At 39.7% G+C, this 17,454-nt stretch overlaps 2 protein-coding genes across 2 annotated transcripts in view; one reads left to right on the top strand and one right to left on the bottom strand.

Annotated features, from left to right (window-relative positions):
* ANO4 (anoctamin 4) overlaps positions 1–17,454 on the top strand; it is a 429,862-nt gene that overhangs the window by 144,928 nt on the left and 267,480 nt on the right. The gene's annotated exons all lie outside the window — the stretch shown is intronic.
* LOC118850531 (60S acidic ribosomal protein P1-like) lies at positions 5,874–6,388 on the bottom strand. The gene has a single exon (XM_036759991.1). It carries the CDS (start codon positions 6,274–6,276, stop codon positions 5,929–5,931), a length of 348 nt encoding a protein of 115 aa, XP_036615886.1. The 5' UTR covers positions 6,277–6,388; the 3' UTR covers positions 5,874–5,928.

The following is a 17,454-nucleotide window of genomic DNA, read 5'->3' as shown; positions in this document are numbered from 1 at the left end:
GTTATCAAGGAATTTATATTCCATTGAAGAAGAAAAGATATTTTCATGTGTATGAGTATATATAAAGTGCATGTAATTATGTATTAGAGAAATGCAAAGTACTCTGGAAGGAGGAGAGGTAGCTGGAGGGGGAGATCAGGAAATGCCTCATACAGAAATATCCAAGATCAAATATGGCCTTCGATATTTACCTCCTGGGTGACCCAGGGCATCTTAATTTAATCTGAATTTGGTTCATGCAACCTTCTGGGACTTACTAAGACATATAGGTTTCTTCTGTATTGATAGAGGGAGTTCACATGTGGGGGAGTTCTTTATAAGGATGAATTCCCAGAACCTTCCTGTATTTTTACAGTGCAGTTCAACCCAGAACTGCCTATCTGTAAAACCTTGGAAATACAAAAACACTGAATAGTCCCTGCCCACAAGGAGCTTATATCCTACTGGCAGGATATGTCATAGACATGTTCATTGTATCATACTTAAGCTACAGAACTGATTATTCCATCCCCTAGTAGCTCGGTGGGGGCTGAAAACCACTTACTCAGATATTTTCGTTGGAATTTTTAATATCTGAAAAATTAACATACTTCTTCATGGTGACAACATTTTGGATTGTTTCAGGACAGACCTCATAGTATCTGTACAAAGTAATCATGTGTTAATCAAAGTTATTTGACTGAAATTAAGCTTGATTAAAACAGCATGGACAGAATCCACTTAAAGTATAATAAGTTGCATTAATAAGTTCTTACAGAAGTGCCATCCTTTGTCATGTTGGCTGCTAACAGCTAACCCTCCACAAAGCTCTGTGGAATAGACTTGCAGTCATAAAGATGTAAGTTCAAATCTTGCTTTAGAGTCTAAAGTTTAGACATTTGCTAGCTATGTGACACTGGACCAGTCACTTAAACCCTTTGTGCCTCAGTTTCCTAATCTGCAAAATGAGGAAGGTTGGACTCACTGAGGTCTGGCCTCTGGGTCCCTTCTAGCCCCAGATCTATGATCTCACGATCCCATCAAGCACAGCATAGTGTAGAGATGAGAGCACCAGCCTTGTAAGAATGGCATACAAGTGTTGGTTCTGATCATTACTAGCTGTGCAACAGCCCCAAAGCCACTTCAATTATCTCAGACTCTTCATCTGGGTGGTCTGTACTTGACCGATGTAAGAGTCCAAGTTGAAGAGCAATTCTCTATAAATAATGAGGTATAATTTGTGCTCCTGCTTTGGTGGTGACATTGTGCTGATTGTATCTAGCTCTGAGTCACTGCAGAGCCTTCAGGATGAGATCCATAGCCTCCCACAAGAGTTTGGCCTGACGATCCACTCAACAAGAACCAATTAGATAAAAAAATGCTTACTTTTTAGACTATATGGATGGAAAACCCATAGAATTTATACACATACCCACCCACACCCACACACACCCCCCCACCCCCCCGCCCCACACACATCTTCGACAGACTGAAAATGGACAATCATTTGTGCTCAGATTGAATCGGAAAAAGAAGGGATTACATTGTCTTTGAGAAACATCAAAGTTCTTTTAATGACCCCATTCTTCTCTGTGAAACGATGGCCCATCTCCTTAATGACAATATTCTTCCAGTTTTATTGTATGCCTTCATGTCATGGAACACCATGGACTTTGAAAAATTGAAAATAAACATTTGCCCAAGAGTTCAGGAGAGGCTCCTGGTGAGTGTGCATAGTCTTCAACACATTACAGATAGATTAGGAAGGTAAAACAGAATATGACAGCCTCCGATGTGATCAAAGAAATGTATGAGTGGGGAAAAATGAGCTGGTCATGTGGCAAGAGTGACTAGCACAGCTTATAATCTAGCATGGCACAAAGGCAGCTAGGTGGTGCAGTGGATAGAGCACTGGACCTGGAGGCAGAAAGACCTGGGTTCAAATGTGATCTCGGACACTTATTAGCTCTGTGACTCTAGGGGAATCACTTAATCTCTATTTGCCTCAGTTTCCTCAGCTGTAAAGTGGAAATAGTAACAGAACCCACTTTTCAGGGTTTTTGTGAGGATCCAATGAGGTAATAATTATAAAAGGCTTAGCACAGTGCCTGGCACATAGTAGGTGCTTCATATATGTTAACTATTATTATGTATTTATTATCATTATGCAGCTAATATATGAATTTTTATTATTGCTTGATTGGACAGTTCGTGTGCTTTGATAGCATCCTCCTGAGATAGAGAAATAAAGGGAGAGCTCCAGCAAACTGCCCTTCATCCCATGGTGAACTTATGGAAAGACATCAGTCAGACAGGATAGGTATGGATTGTTTGCAATCTCTGTCATGAAAGGGGTTTCTGGAATACACAAGATCACAGACCCTTGGAGTATCTGAGTTCTTAAAAAAACACTTGTACTATGTATATCATAGAGATGCTATGACAAGCAGCTTAGCTTAGACTCAGAATTTCCTGAGTTCCAGTCTTGCCTTAGACACTTGATAACTATATGACCTGGGTAAGTCACTTAAACTTTCAGGGCCTCATCTGTAAAATTAGGGAGTTGGATTCAGTGTCCTCTGAGATCTTTTCCCAACCCTCAATCTGTGATTCCATGAAAGCCTGCCTTACAAACCATAATAACAAACAAACCATACAAATCACCTCATTATTACTTTAAGCTCCTTTGTTGTTCAGTTGTTTCAGTCACGTTTGGCTGTTCATGACCCCATTTGGGGTTTTCTTGGCAAAGACACTGGAGTGGTTTGCCATTTCCTTCAGCTCATCTTAGAGATGAGGAAACTGAGGCAAACAGGGTGAAGTGATTTGCCCAGGGTCACACAGCTAGTAAGTGTCTGAGGAGGGATTTGAGCTTAGGTCTTTCTGGCCCATTGTTCTAACCACTGTACCACCTGGCTGTGTAAGCTCCTTTACATGTAAAACCCTTCACAACCTGGACCCTTCCTATGTTCCCTGTCTTCTTGCGTTTTACTTCCCTCCTCCTACCCTGCTGTCCTATATACCTGGTATGTACTCCTTGGTTACCCCTACTTTTGAAATCCATGGTTTCTTTCAAAAATCGGCTCAAACAGCACCATCATGGAGCATTTCCAAGCCCCCAAGCTTCTAGTGCCCCAAATCCCCAAACTACTTCATATTCATTTGTATATACTTTTTATATTTTCATATGTCTATATGTTTTGAGTGTAAGCAGGTATTTTTTTCCATTTTTGTCTTCATATCCTCGATACCTGGCACATTGTAGGGGACTATTAAATGCTTGTTGATTGGCTGAATTGTTATGGTTATTTTTTTCCCAAGTACTTTGTTGTCCTTATAATAAGTCATGATTTTCAATTCAGCAGACATTTACAAAGTGCCATCTATGTGCAGGATGCTGTGTAGATTAGAATACAAAAAGATTAGACCTAGTCGATGACCTTAAGGAGTTTATGATCTAGTTATGGGAGCATTGTCACCAGGACACATTTGTAGTGTCCTTTTTTGGTCCTTGGAGCCAAGTGATCAACATATGAATTGAGTTTCCATAACTTTTCTTATTGTTTTTTTCTGTCTTTATTGCTTCTATTTCTTTTGCTGTTGTTATTGAAGAACTGTAACCTAACCTTCTCTGGGTAGCTCCTATGATGAACAAGAATGAAATAAGTCATGATTTCCAAGAAAATATGTGTGTCTTGCAAATATAAATGTGTAGTTTACAGAATTGAGTCTGAAACCAATGTTCCAGGAAGGAATTTGCCCCACTTGTAGCAAAGTTTACAAAGAAAAGTAGGGTACTATCTACAATACTGGAAGAATTAACTTTCAAAGCATGCCGTTTAACTAGGAGTGACACAGCATGGATAAAGAATATCATCTTGGAGTCTGAGAACCAATTTTTAAGTTCTGCCTTTGAAACTTGCTACCAGTATGAAGCTGGACTAGTCACTACATCTCTGGGACTCAGTTTGCATAACTATAAAAGAAGAGGTTGGAGTGGGTAGCTTGAGGTCCCTCTTACCTTTAAATATATTCTAAGGTGTCCTCTCAGAGATATAAAGGACAAACTGCTGCAACACAGCTCCTCCTGGTCACAAATATTCCATGAGTATATCCTTGGCTTGGTAGGGCTGTCCTTGCTTCTGGCTGTGCTATGAAATCTTAAAGCTTGTTCTAATGCCAGATCTATCACAGAATTCCTTTCAGAGTCATGTACTTGGTCTTTGTCTTAGCCTAGTCAGTCCTTTTCCTCCCCAGGTTTTGATGCTGGACCAAATTTTCTGTTTGATTTTCCTAGCACCTGACTGTAAGTGAAAATGAAAATTTGAATGGGAAGATAATTTTTTTCAACCACCTTGTTTTCTTGTTTGTTTTGTTTTTTTCCTCCTCTGCGAAGAATTTAGTTCTTTTACTTTTTGACCCTAGTTCCCATTCATCTTTAAAGACCTCTAGGACCTTGGACAGTTCCATGGCGGCAGATTTGCAGAAATTCACCCTTTGGAACTAAACATACTGAATGTATGATATGCTTTCAAATAATACAAGCTATTGCAATGGAAATTAATAATTTAATGTGCAGTTTCTACTCTTTCTATAGGGAAAAGCTCATATTTTATGGTGTTGTTCAACTTCAGATTAACTAAAGATTTAAAAATATTTTTTCTTTAAAATAAAGAGGAAATAGGCAAAAAAGAAAAGAAAAAAAGGAATATGTAACACTCTGGATTCTAGTTCTAATTTTGCCACCAACTACCTATGTCACTTTAGGCAAATTAGACTCTCTGACAAATAAGAAGAATAGACAGAGAGGCAAGTTTTGGTTTAATGTAAAGGAAAGTTCCTTAATGATTAGAGCTATTCCAAAGTGAAATGGGATGCTTGGGGGGGATAGTGAATTCTATCACACTGGAGGATGTGGAAACTAAGGCTCTTAGATAGGTTAAGTGACTTGTCCAAGGACATACAGGCAATAAATATCAGAGGTAGAATTTGAACCTAGATCCTCTACCTTTTACTTGAAACTTCCCATGTGTGTTTTCTCTCCCATTAGAATATGAGCTTCCTGAGTGGAGGGATTGCATCAATTCTCATTTGTATCCCCAGTGCATTGCATATAGTAAATGTTTAATAAATGCTTTCTCATGTATTCATTCATTTTGACTGAATTCAGTGATATTTCCATTGTAACACCCCAGCTATTATAGAGGAAGTAGGTGATGGGGCTAGAATTGAAACTGAGGTTGTCAGACTTTGAATCCTATATCCTTTCCATTGAATCAGTATGGCATGAGATACAGAGAGAGAGGCATGTCTTCCCTCTATGCCTATTCTGCTAATCCATTACACACAGGTGAGTCATGTTTCCAATTATCTGTTGTCATTTTCTCCCAGAGACTGAAAATAGTTTTGACTCTGATAATTTGGCTGCTTTGGGTGATTTGCTGATGTCTCCTTTAACCTCAGTGGAGTGACCTAATTCACTGCAATTTGTGTCTTGGTCACTAGAGATATCAGGCTGTTAAATCAACTCACAGTAGTGAATGTTGCATGTGTTTGGGGGAGGCAGCATAGAATATTGGATAGAATGCAGGACCTACCATCAAGAGAGGCTTGGGTTCAATCCTGCCTAGATTTTTCACCAGCTGTGAGCTCATGAGTAAATCACTTAATCTCTTTGAACTCAGTTTCTCCAAGTGTCAGTTGGCGATGGCAATAATCCTATTAGTATCTATTTCACAGTGTTGTGAAGACCATAAGATCATAAACTAAGAGATGGGAGGGGCCTTAGAAGTCTTCTAGTCCAACCTCTCTTTATAGAGACCCCAGGAAGTGAAGGGCCTTGTTTAAGGTCACACAGGTAGTAAATGGCAGGGCTAGGGCTTGGGCTCAGATTCTTTTTTTTTTTTTTTAGTTGAGTCAAGCTTTTTATTTAATGTTACAAAAAATTATCTAGTCAAACAGACCAAAGCCCATGTCATCATCGGACTCCTCGGATTCTTCCTTTTTTGCTTCCTCTTTCTTCTTCTCCTCAGCTGGGGCAGCTGTGCTAGCAGGAGCAGCCCCTCCAGCAGGGGCAGCACCACCAGCTGCTGGGGCAGGTCCACCAACTCCTACATTGCAGATGAGGCTTGCAATGTTTACATTGGACAGGGCCTTTGCAAATAATCCAGGCCAGAATGGTTCAACATTTACACCTGCTGCTTTAATGAGGGCATTGATTTTATCCTCCGTGACCGTAACCTCATCGTCGTGAAGGATGAGGGCGGAGTAGATGCAAGCGAGCTCGGAGACGGCCATTTCAGCGGATGGACGAGGAGACTTGTTTGTAGTGGTGCTAGTCGCCGGCTGAAGTGAGGGGTCACCCCAACGCGGCCTTAGCTTCCGAAGAAGAACCGAGCACCTTACAGACAACTGAGTTGGGCTCAGATTCTAAGACTATATATAATACTGTATATTATAACATATTAATAGAATATGTAGTATATATACTGTGTTACATAAAATTTATATATAACATATAAAAATTATGTATAATATATATTTTGGGGGGTGTTAAGACAATGTACCTTTCTCCATTCTTTCCACTGCCCATGATGCTTCAATCAAATAAAATTGATAATATAAAGTGCTTTTGCAAACTGTAAAGTGCTAGATGAATGTCAGTCATTATTATCAATCACTTGTGTAATTCCTACTTCTTCCATGGTCTCTGTCCGCCTTTCATAGTACATTTCAAACGTCTAGCTTACAGTGATCTACTGCACTCAGCTTCTCTTTAATTTCCTCTAGTACTCATTGCCATCATTTGCAACATTTTCTATTAGCTGATGTAAAACAGTCGGAATGTAAGCTTCTTGAGGGCAGGACTGTTTCATTTGTGTCCTTGAATCCCTGGCACCGAGCACAGGAACTAGTAGTCTATAGTAGTTGCTTAATGCCTGTTGGTTAATTGATTGCACTATTCTTATAGGACTCATTTCATGCAGGAACTCTTGGTGTTCTACCCTGCCACTCTTGCTCTCAGGTCTTGGGCCAAGAATATGCCATCACTGGGGCTTATCAGGGGATGTCTACACAGCCAGCCTTGACCAAAGTCTGGTGTCCAGGCCTTGGCCATATGCTCAGATATAGGGGGAGAAAACAAAGACAAAGACAAAAGGAGCCCAAGTCCATGGGAAAGATTGTCTTTTGTAGATCTGACACAAAGAGCTGAGTTAGCCCAAACCATTCAATTCAACCCAGATAGATTAGATTTTAAAAGATAGGCTCCTTTTCAATGAAGCATTTCTGAGGTTAGAAGTCTTCCAGCATGTGTATGCTCTCCCTAGTAAGATACCATCAGAGTTTCAGATAAATGCTCACCATCCTGTTAAGTTCATCCCATTGATACAGAAGGCAGTGCGGTACGGTGGAATGAGCTCCAATTCATGAATCAGGGACCTAGGGTTCAAATAGCACCTATTTTTTTGACCTTGCGCAAATCAAATAACTGATTGGGACCTGAAGTTTCCTCATCTGTAAAGTGAGGAAGTTCAGTATCCATCCCAGAGGGAAAACATCTATGATGTTGTTAATTTCTCCATACTCCATAATTGTCTGTTGTGTTTCCTTCTACTTGCCTCAGTCATATCATTAAGCTCTCCGAGGGCAGAGGCCATAGCTTTTGCTTGACGTGTACCACAGTGCTTGCCCCAGAGCAGGTGCTCAAGACATAATCAATACTTTGGGCAATGTGATGGGAAAGACTGAAACACTGCCTCAAGAACCATTGTGTCCATTTTGATGAGGATTAGAAAAAGACACGATTTGCATGAAATTGGAAAGAGTTGTATTAATATTAAAGTTTGCTTTCCTCTAAGGCAGGGGTGGGGAATGTGGGGCCTCCAGGTCACATGTCACCTTCTAGGCCCTCAAGTGCAGCCCTTCGACTGAATCCAAACTTCACAGAACAAATCCTCTTGATAAAATGATTTGTTCTGGAAAACTTGGACTCAGTCAAAAGGCCACACCCAAGGACCTAGAAGGCCACATGTGGCCTGGGGGCCCCAAGTTCCCCACTCATGCTCTAAGGCTTCGTGTATATTAACCTTTGCTTCAGGAGAAGAAGGAATCAAGAAACTCTGGCATAGTTCTGACCCCAGAAAACAAAGTTAAGAAAATGTCCCTTCCTCCATTCATTATAGAGTTGAAGGGATTCTCTCTCTATTATATATATGTATATATGTGTGTGTATACACATACACACACATGTGTTATATATATGTATTCTACATATACATAATTCTATATATATTCTATATATACATATATTCTATGTATACATAATTATATCTATATAATATACACATATATTATTTATAACGTAATTTAATATATAGTGTGTGTACTACAGGTATCATGTGTAGTACATATTATGTATAGTATATGTATGTGTATAGAGAAAGAAAGGGGAGAAGGAGGGAAAGGGGGTAAGAAAGAGGGAGAGGGAGAGAGTATTCTGTTTGAGTTCCTCAGACTTAGAAACATTAGCATCATGCTCGCCTCTTCAGTCTACTTTGCATCTCATCATTCTCATTGGGTGGTTGTATGAGGGATTCTTGTTCAGGTATACATTGGACTAGAATACCTCTGAGGTCCCTTCTTTCTCTGACATCCTCCAATTCTGTAATTGCCTGCTTGTGACATACTGCTTCAGAAAGCAGCTTTTTCTCTTTGGCCTTTATGCCACAGTCCCCCTTGAGGTTCTGATTCTCTCAGCTGGATTGCTCCAATTTCATTTTTCCCAGTCTCCTAAAATAAGGGCTCAAAGTACTTCTCTCAAGTGTTCCTTGAATGAGCCAGTCAACAAGCATTTACCAGATGTTTCCTTTCTATCAATTCCCATATTGAGGTTTAATTAACTGGGCACAAATATTTTCACTGGTTGCCCATTGTAAGTCAGCACATCTATGAAGATAGGTTTTATTGCACTTCAGGAAAATCTAGTATACATGGCACTTAGAGCAGCCCCTCTCCCAAGGTGTAAGGTACTATTTGGGTATATATTTGTTCAGAACCAAAGCTTGTGAACCACCTCTGATGTGTTCATTTTACCAGCCATCCCAAAGATATGTTACTTCCAATCAAAGACATTTAATCAAATAGCATAGCCAGTAAACATCAAGAGAATACTTTGTCCTTAAGGTTTGGGAAGTACTTAGCCATATATTATCATACCACCAAGGATAGAGGGTGTGCATACACAAAAATGTGTACCTATGGACCATGCATGTAGAGAACATATGTGGCCATTAAGAGAATGTCAGAAACCCCCATGGCCAGAGCAATTCTATGGCACTGATACAGTCTGGTGATATCAGACCTCTTTCAGCCATTACATGATCTTTTGCCAGCTGGTCTCATAGTCTCTACTTGGTATTATTCCCTACTAGCAGCTTCTGGGATTCATCTCTTCAAATGCTGGCTTGTCTCATCACATCTTTTCGGATGCATGACTAGGATCTCTCTCTCTCTCTCTCTCTCTCTCTCTCTCTCTCTCTCTCTCTTTCTCTCTCTCTCTCTCATAGATTTTTAATTATTGCTAGAGATGATGAACCACCATATTCTTATAAGGGTGTTGTCAAACAAAACCTGTTCTACAATAAACTATTTCCTTTTTAATATTCTGTGTGTGTGTGACCAAATTACTGTCCATTATCCCAGACCACTATGTAATTTAAGGTTAGAAATTCCCAAGATCTTTCCTAGTTTGGTATGCATGTGAATTAGAGCCAGAATAAAAGCTAAATTAAGGAGAGAAGGCCATTAGCTTTTACTTTCATAGTGTATATGCCTTCCTTTTTATGTATATCTGTTACCAGCTAAAGCCCGTCGCTTTGGCATGAGATTTTGGTGAGCTATTGAACTATTTGTCTTTCAAAATTTATGAAAACCTGTCTTTGCAAACAGATGTATTATGGATTTTAAAATTTTATAAGTGGAATAATTCTTCATTATTTTAATTAATAACCTCTTAGTGATATGCTCCCATGACACTTAAAGATGTGATTATATTTATAAAAATGTATTCAATACATTGCTTCTGGGACACATTAGCTAACCTTTGAAACATTTGTTCCTTGTTTCTGTATATAAGATGTAAACATATGGGTGAAATGACCTGACTTAATTATGATTTTCTCGAGAAGGGGGAGAAATAATATATAGTTGCTGAATGATCATGTTTTTTTAATCTTGAGATGAAAACATGTAGCTTTTGGATTCACTTTCAGAAGAAATGGCAATAACTTGAGAATAGTAAGTGATTAAAACCAGAAACCAAGAACTTTATAGTATTAATTGGCTTTATGGTATATATGATCTCAGGTTTATCAATGATTTGGGAGGAAAAGGTGGGTTACAAGGGAGTGAGGTTCAGAGAAAGGTTTAGTCAGAGAACATATGTTCATAATATATGAGGAATACAGGAATCCGGGCTCAGAGAGATCTAGAAGATCAAACTACAGGTCTTACTTGGAGACAGGGAGACATGGGTTCTAATTCAACTCCTGCCATTCATTTGTTGTTGTTGTTGTTGTGTTTGTCCTTTATTTTCAAAGAGGACCACGACATCAGGGAGATGACATGACTTACAGTTGACTTTGATTTGAGTGAGGGAGGACTGTGCAAGGTCACAAGCCTCACTTTCTCCTCCAGAGCTATCTGGATCCAGTGACCTGATACTTGACAGGACGGCTGGAGATGACCCAGGATGCAATGGGAGACCCTGGCCCTTTTAGGTTCAGGCCTTTTCATGTACTCACTTAGAGTGAGGTAATGCCTCTTCAGTAAATAGGCCTCTTTAAGAAATGAGTCAAGGAATGGCACCTTTAATTAGAAAAAAAGGAAAAAAAAATCAAGGTGGGAGTACAAGACCCTCAGGGTTGCTGTTCCAAAGAGAAACAGTTACCATTGACATTTACTCTAAGCCAGGAGAGCCCAAAATACAGCCATTAAGTGGAGCTTGAGCAGGGACTTATTGTGGCCCAATGTCTGAGCTTCAGAGTGAACTGGGTTGGATAGATGGATGGAAGGAAGGAAGGGAGGGGAGAAGGGAGGGAGGAAGGAAGGAAACAAGGAAGCAGGGAAGGTGGGAGGGAGGAAGGAGAGAAGGAAGCAAATCTAGCCAGTAAACCCCAAGTTAAGTGAGCAGCTTCTGGGCCACAATAGGGCCCTGCCCAAGCTCCACTTAATGGCTGTATTTTGGGCCCTCCTGGCTTAGAGTGAATGTCAATGTTAACTGTTTCTCTTTGGAACAGCAACCCTGAGGGTCTTCCCCTACCACTTTGATTTTTTTTTCTTTTTTTCTAATTAAAGAGGCCATCTCTTAACTCATTCATTGGAAGACTGTAGGCAAGTCATTGAACTTCCCTCAGCCTTATTTTCCTCTTCTATTCAATGTTGAGGTTGAACTAGATGGCTCATAGGCAACTTTCTGGCTCTAAATCTGTGAGTGTTAGATTCTAGAGACCTAAGGAGAAGAGGCTGAGTGAGACAGCCAGGAATATCTGAAGGTGAGTTGCACTGCTAATAAGTCCCACAGTTGGTTCTTTCAGAGGTCATGTTGCTCAAGGGATAATTATTTTTATCAACTATTTATGAGCCCACATTTGTAGTGAATGTCCTAAATCAAACCCCAATCAAAATGTGACATAATAAAGCAAAGGACATTTACTGAAATCATGAAACAAATAAATACCAAGAAGTTCACATAAGGGCAACTAGTTCTCTTAACATCCATTTCCCTAAACTCCTAATAATCTTTTGAACTTTCAGAAGCTATGAGTTCACTTTCTCTACATTCTTTGCCGCTCTGCTTTGCATGGCTGCTGAGGTCTCAATAGCCGGGGAGACATTGGTTTTCTCCATACATCAAATGCATTTGGTGTCAGAGAAGCTGGGTTTGAATCTAGCTTCTTGCTAACTCTGTGGTCTTGGGCATGCAAATGCCCCTCTCTGAGCCTCAGTTTCCTCATCTAAACAGTGCCAGGGTTGGATGAGATGACCTAAAAGGGCCCGTTCAACTTTCTGTGATTGTATGAAATAGGGAGAAGGTAAACTGGACAACTTTCCTGTTTCCATCTGTGACCCTTCCTACATCTTTTATTTTTCAGATTACCTACCAAAGCCATTTGGAAAGGAGACCTAAAGTGTTGTCTTTCTTTTGCTAATAATAATAATAATAACAATCGCTGCCACTATTTATATGGAGGTTTATGGTTTGGAAAGTTCTTTTGGAGGGATGGGAAAGGAATTAGCATTTGATAGTGCCTGCTGTTTGCCAGGCTCTGTGCCAGGCACTTTACAAATATCTAATTCGATCTTCATAGCAACCCTGCAGGTAGTAGTAGTAGCAGTAGTAGCAACAGCAGCAGTAGTAATAGTTGCGGTAGTAGTAGTAGTAGAGAGAGTAAAACTGACAACTACTAGCCACTATTGCTACTATTACAACTTAGACAGGCTCTGTGACTTTGGGAAAGTTACCTAATCTCTCTGAACTCAGTTTCTTTGTCTGTAAAATAAGGAGCTTGGACCAGAAGCCCTCTAAGGTCCTATCCATCTCTAAAGTCTTATGATTTTATGGCACATGTGATACAGGTTTTTTTTTAGCCCAGCTTCTGATTTCATTGGTCTTGTTCATCCTTCATTTTTGAAGAGGACCAGTGACATCACTGGGATAATGTTTTGACTTGTGTATGAATTGGATTTAAGTGAGGCGGAATTGAGTAAAGTCATCAGCTTCTTTCTCTCTTCCTGAGTCATCAAAGTTCAGTGGCAAGACATTTCATTGCCCTAGGGAATTCCTGGGTGAGGAAACTCTTTCTAGTGATGTAAATTGGTACCTGCTCTTCAACTTAGAGTCATAGAGATTTGCCTGGGGCACTGAGATCAAGTTACTTGCCCAGGGTCTCATGGCCAGCATGTGTGTCAAGTGGAACTTAAACTAGAGTGGTTATGGGGGCCAGTCTTGAAGGTCATCTGGTCAAAACTCTTGCTCACTTCAACTCCCATATTCTCCTCTGTCTCCCAAAACTCCTCTCAGCATTTATGCACCTTTCTCAAACTCCCTGGCAGTGAGCATTGTCACAAAGGACACTGTTCAGGCAATAGTTAATAACTTTTGCTAGAATGCAGATTCAAGGAGCAAGGGCAGTCAGAGGAGAAAGACAACCAAAGGCTATGATAAAAGACCCATGAAAGAAAGTGCACAAAATTAGTGGAGATCTATCTCTGTCTCCTTAAATAAGCCTGCAGAGAATCTGTATGAAGACAGTGATATTTGGAAGCTTTCACTGACATCTCAAGGGGGCATTGGTGGACATTTTGGCCTCTCAGAAATATGTCTAAAGTGTCCACTTAGATAAACATTTTTCTTCCCTCTGACATTGGGGGTCATCTATTTTGGCTCTGGGATGTTTAGCTAATTTATCTCTGTTGAACATTTGCTCACAAGCCACCTGCTAAGTTCATGCCTTCTGCTTCTGAAGATGCACAGAACCTTATGTGATTCTAAATGAATTCACTGAGCAATCTCAGATCATCCATCCTCCTAATGATGCCATCCTGTGTAAAGAATAGACAGAGAAAATAAGATTCAGATGACTACTGGTTCTCCCAGAAATATTTCATTCATCCCTAAATGATATAGAGTATTTGCTTTCTGCTGGGCCTTTGAACTTCAGACTCAACAATTATTCTAATTGGGTTATCATATTTGATTTTTCTCTACCAAGTATATAGAATTGTCAGGAAGGTACTTCTCTGAATTGGAAACTTCTCTTTTTGCTCCTTTCATTTATTTTTATTTATTTCATTAAATATTTCCCAATGACATGTGAAAAAATTTAATGATAATTTTTTTAAATTTTGAGTTCTGTGTTCCCTTCCCCCCTCTCATACCTCCCCCCTCTTTGAGAAAGCAAGCAATTTGATATTGATTATACGTATGAAACCATAAAAATTTTTCTATTAGCCATGTTGCAAAAGAAAACACAGACCAAAAATCCCTAAGACAAATAAAATAAGTTTTAAAAAGTCTGCTTTCATCTTTATTCAGAGTCCATCAATTCTCTCTCTGGAGGTGGATAGCATTTTTCATCATGGGTCCTTTACAATTGTCTTGGGTCATTGTCTTGAACAGAGTAGCTAAGTCTTTCATAGTCAATCATCCTTACAACATTGCTGCTACTGTCTACAATGTTCTCCTGGTCCTGCTCATTTCACTTTGCATCAGTTCATGTAAGTCTTTCCAGGCTTTCCCGAAAGCATCCTGCTCATCATTTCTTAAAACACAATAATATTTCATCATAATCATATACCACAACTTGTTTAGTCATTCCTCAATTGATGGGCATCCCCTTGATTTCCAGCTCTTTGCCACTATAAAAAAGAGCTGCTTGAAATACTTTTGTACAAATGGGTTCTTTTCCCTTTTCTTTAATCTCTTTGGGATGCAAACCTAGTAGTGGCATTGCTGGGTCAAAGGGTATGCACAGTTTCATGGCTTTTTGGGTGTATGAACTTGAAACTTCTAACAGGGAATAAATCAACCAATAAGCATTTATTATGCATCTGCTGTGTGCTAGGCACTGGGCAAAGCACTAAGAATACAAAAGCAATATTGCTTTTGCTAAAGTACAGGCTGTTAATGGATATAGGAATGACAATGGAAGCAAAGATGACTTTATGGATACTTATACAGAGGTTCCAGAATGGAAAACCAACATGGAATAATGGTTCAAATGAGTCTTGGAGTCAGGAACATCTGGGTTAAAGTTATGACTCTCATATGTACTGCCTATGTGACCCTGCATAAATCATTTAACCTTGGTGCCTCCAGGCACCTGTGTCAGATTAAATCCATTAGTGTGTGAGTTTCTTGAGAACAGAGAGTATATTTGTGTCCCCTGCACTTACCACAGTGGACATTGCATAGTTTGTACTTAATAAATGTTGCCTTTAATAAATACCTGGCTCTAAGATTCTTAAGTTATAGGACAATTTGTCAGTCTACTTCAGCTGAGGAAATTTCCTCCTTGGTAGCTTCCTGTGTGATGAAATCTTAGGTCCAGACTCCCTCATTACAAAAAATTCCTGGAAAAGAATATGGGCAGCATCTACACACTGGCTAGAAATGTGTGGGCATTTAAACACAGAATCTGACATGTACTTACCAGTCTATCTACTACGTAGGTAGGGTTTAGAACAGAGGACAAGCATTGGTTTTGGAGTCAGAAGAGCTGGGTCTAAATCTATTACTGCCTGTGTGACCTTGGGAGAATCACTCTGCTTCTCTGTATATCAGTTTCCTCATCTGTAAAATGGGACTTGGTATTAGATTTGGGATTTTTAACATGTGGTCCAAGCATGCCCAAAGAGTTTGGGTTCATTGATAGAATTCAGGGGGTTCATAAACTTGAATACAAAAAATGACATCTTAATTTCAATTTAAAAAGTTTCCTTTGGAATCCTATGTAGTTTATTTTATGCATTTAAAATCATGATTCTGAGAAGAGATTCATAACATACAAAAAGAAGTTAAGAACCCCTGGAGTAACTGAATGCTAAAATCTACTTCAGCTCTTAATTTGCAGTTCAACTATTGATAAAAGAGAAAAACACATTTGTATTCCTACCAAAAATCCCATGATCACTTCTTGACCAGACATGGGTGATTACTTGGTCTATGGGCCAAGTACATGACCCAGCTCACTTGAGATAGCCTTCAACTTCAAGGCATGCTGTACAGACCTCTACAGTTTGCCCAAACTAAAGATTTGCCCATTTCTGTCTAGCTCCTTGCATTCTGGAGTGGTACAATCAAGGCCCTTCTCAAACAAGCATTTGTATTATTTAATTAAGTGCTGGAGCTACATGAATCAACAAAACCAACTGAGCTGGAGATCAACAAAACAAATTTCAATTAGTGACATGGAGGCCAGAGCCTCAGGGCCTCATTCATCTGATGAGAAATGCAAAGACACAGGCAAAATGCTAATTCATTCCTTCTACTGCTGTCTGTTAAATTAATGGGTAGCTGGAGCTGATCTTCACACATTTATCTGAAATTTCCCCTTAATGAATATTCAGCCAGTCACTCAGGACTGGAGTGCCCAAAGAAAGATTTCTGACACAGTACCAAGTCAGTAGTAAGGACTAAGTCAAGGATGAGTAGCCTTTCCAAAGTTGCCTGCCACTTTCTGGTGCCATGTTGTTTTGGAATGCAGTGGGAAAAAGGTGTTCAGGGTGGTGGTAGCAGGTTCCTTTTAAGAAACACATTAAATATAGTCTGTGTCCATACAGTCCCTTCCCTTGAGCAGCTTTTGTCTATCTGGGGAGGGAGACAGAACACAGGCACAGAGAAATCCATATCACGTATTTATTTGTTGGCCCAGGGCCATTTGTTATAATTAAGACAGTGGGAGAAGAGGAGGAAAAAGAGACTTATGGTGTGTAGTAATTCTCTGCAGACCTTTCCAGGTCTCATCTGTATAACTTTGTCTTAATTTTATTTTTTAAAATTGTGACCTTAATAAGCTTAAGAAAACATAAACCATTCAATATGCACAACAAAATAAAGGATTGTTTATAAATCCAGGAACTTCTGTTGGATTTTTAAATATTATTTGCATATTAAATTTGACCAAGTAGCAGGGGCAGCCAAGGTGACGCAATGGGTAAGGGACGTGGAGAAGTCAGAAAGCCCTGAATTCATATCCTCCATTGAGGACTTAAGACATATGGAATCCATTCACCCTCTCCCAGCCTCAGTGTCCTTATCTGTGAAGTGGCGATAATAATAACATTTTCCTCAATGGGTTGTTGTAAGATCAGATGAGCTCCTGGATGAAAGGTGCCTTGCAGAGCTCAAAGTTCTGTGTATTTGCTAGCTAGTGACAAAATGTTCCTTCTAAGTTTCTTTTAGTTTTCTTCTGTGTATTTTCTTTTAGCGTTCTATTGACTCTCTCACCTCTATAACTCTTAAGGCAGTGACTGTTACAAGTAGCAACATAGTCGTGAGAATTGACCCTTGTGCCTAATGAAAAGTGGCCTGACTCAGTAAGTGGCCCATTTTACAAATGAGGAAACTGAGGCTGAAAGTGGTTAAGTGGCTTGCCCAGGGTCATCTAACTGGTATAACCTTGAGGCAAGATTTGAACTCAGGTCTTCCTGACTCCAAGTCCAGCTCTCTAGCCAACTAGCAATTTATTAACGTATTTTCACTGAGAACCTCAGTTCTGAAGTCAGAGGACCACCATTCAGATTCTACTTCTGTGATGTTGGGAAAGTCACCTCATCTCCCACAGTCTTTGTCTCCTCACCTGTAAAATAAGAGGGTTAGACTAGATGGCCTCTGAGGCCCATTCCAGCTCTATACCTTGTGATTCTGCCTGTATTTAACCTTTGGGGTCTTTTGTTTCCTTCCTCTTAAAATGA

The sequence above is a fragment of the Trichosurus vulpecula genome, chromosome 5, assembly GCF_011100635.1.
Source record: "Trichosurus vulpecula isolate mTriVul1 chromosome 5, mTriVul1.pri, whole genome shotgun sequence".
Lineage (NCBI taxonomy): Eukaryota > Metazoa > Chordata > Mammalia > Diprotodontia > Phalangeridae > Trichosurus > Trichosurus vulpecula.
Note: the sequence above shows the minus strand (reverse complement) of the source record. Positions and strands in the feature narration are given on the sequence as shown.

Coding starts and splice junctions, on each gene's coding strand:
- LOC118850531 (XM_036759991.1), bottom strand. CDS start 6,276: ATGGCCGTCTCCGAGCTCGCTTGCATCTACTCCGCCCTCATCCTTCAC.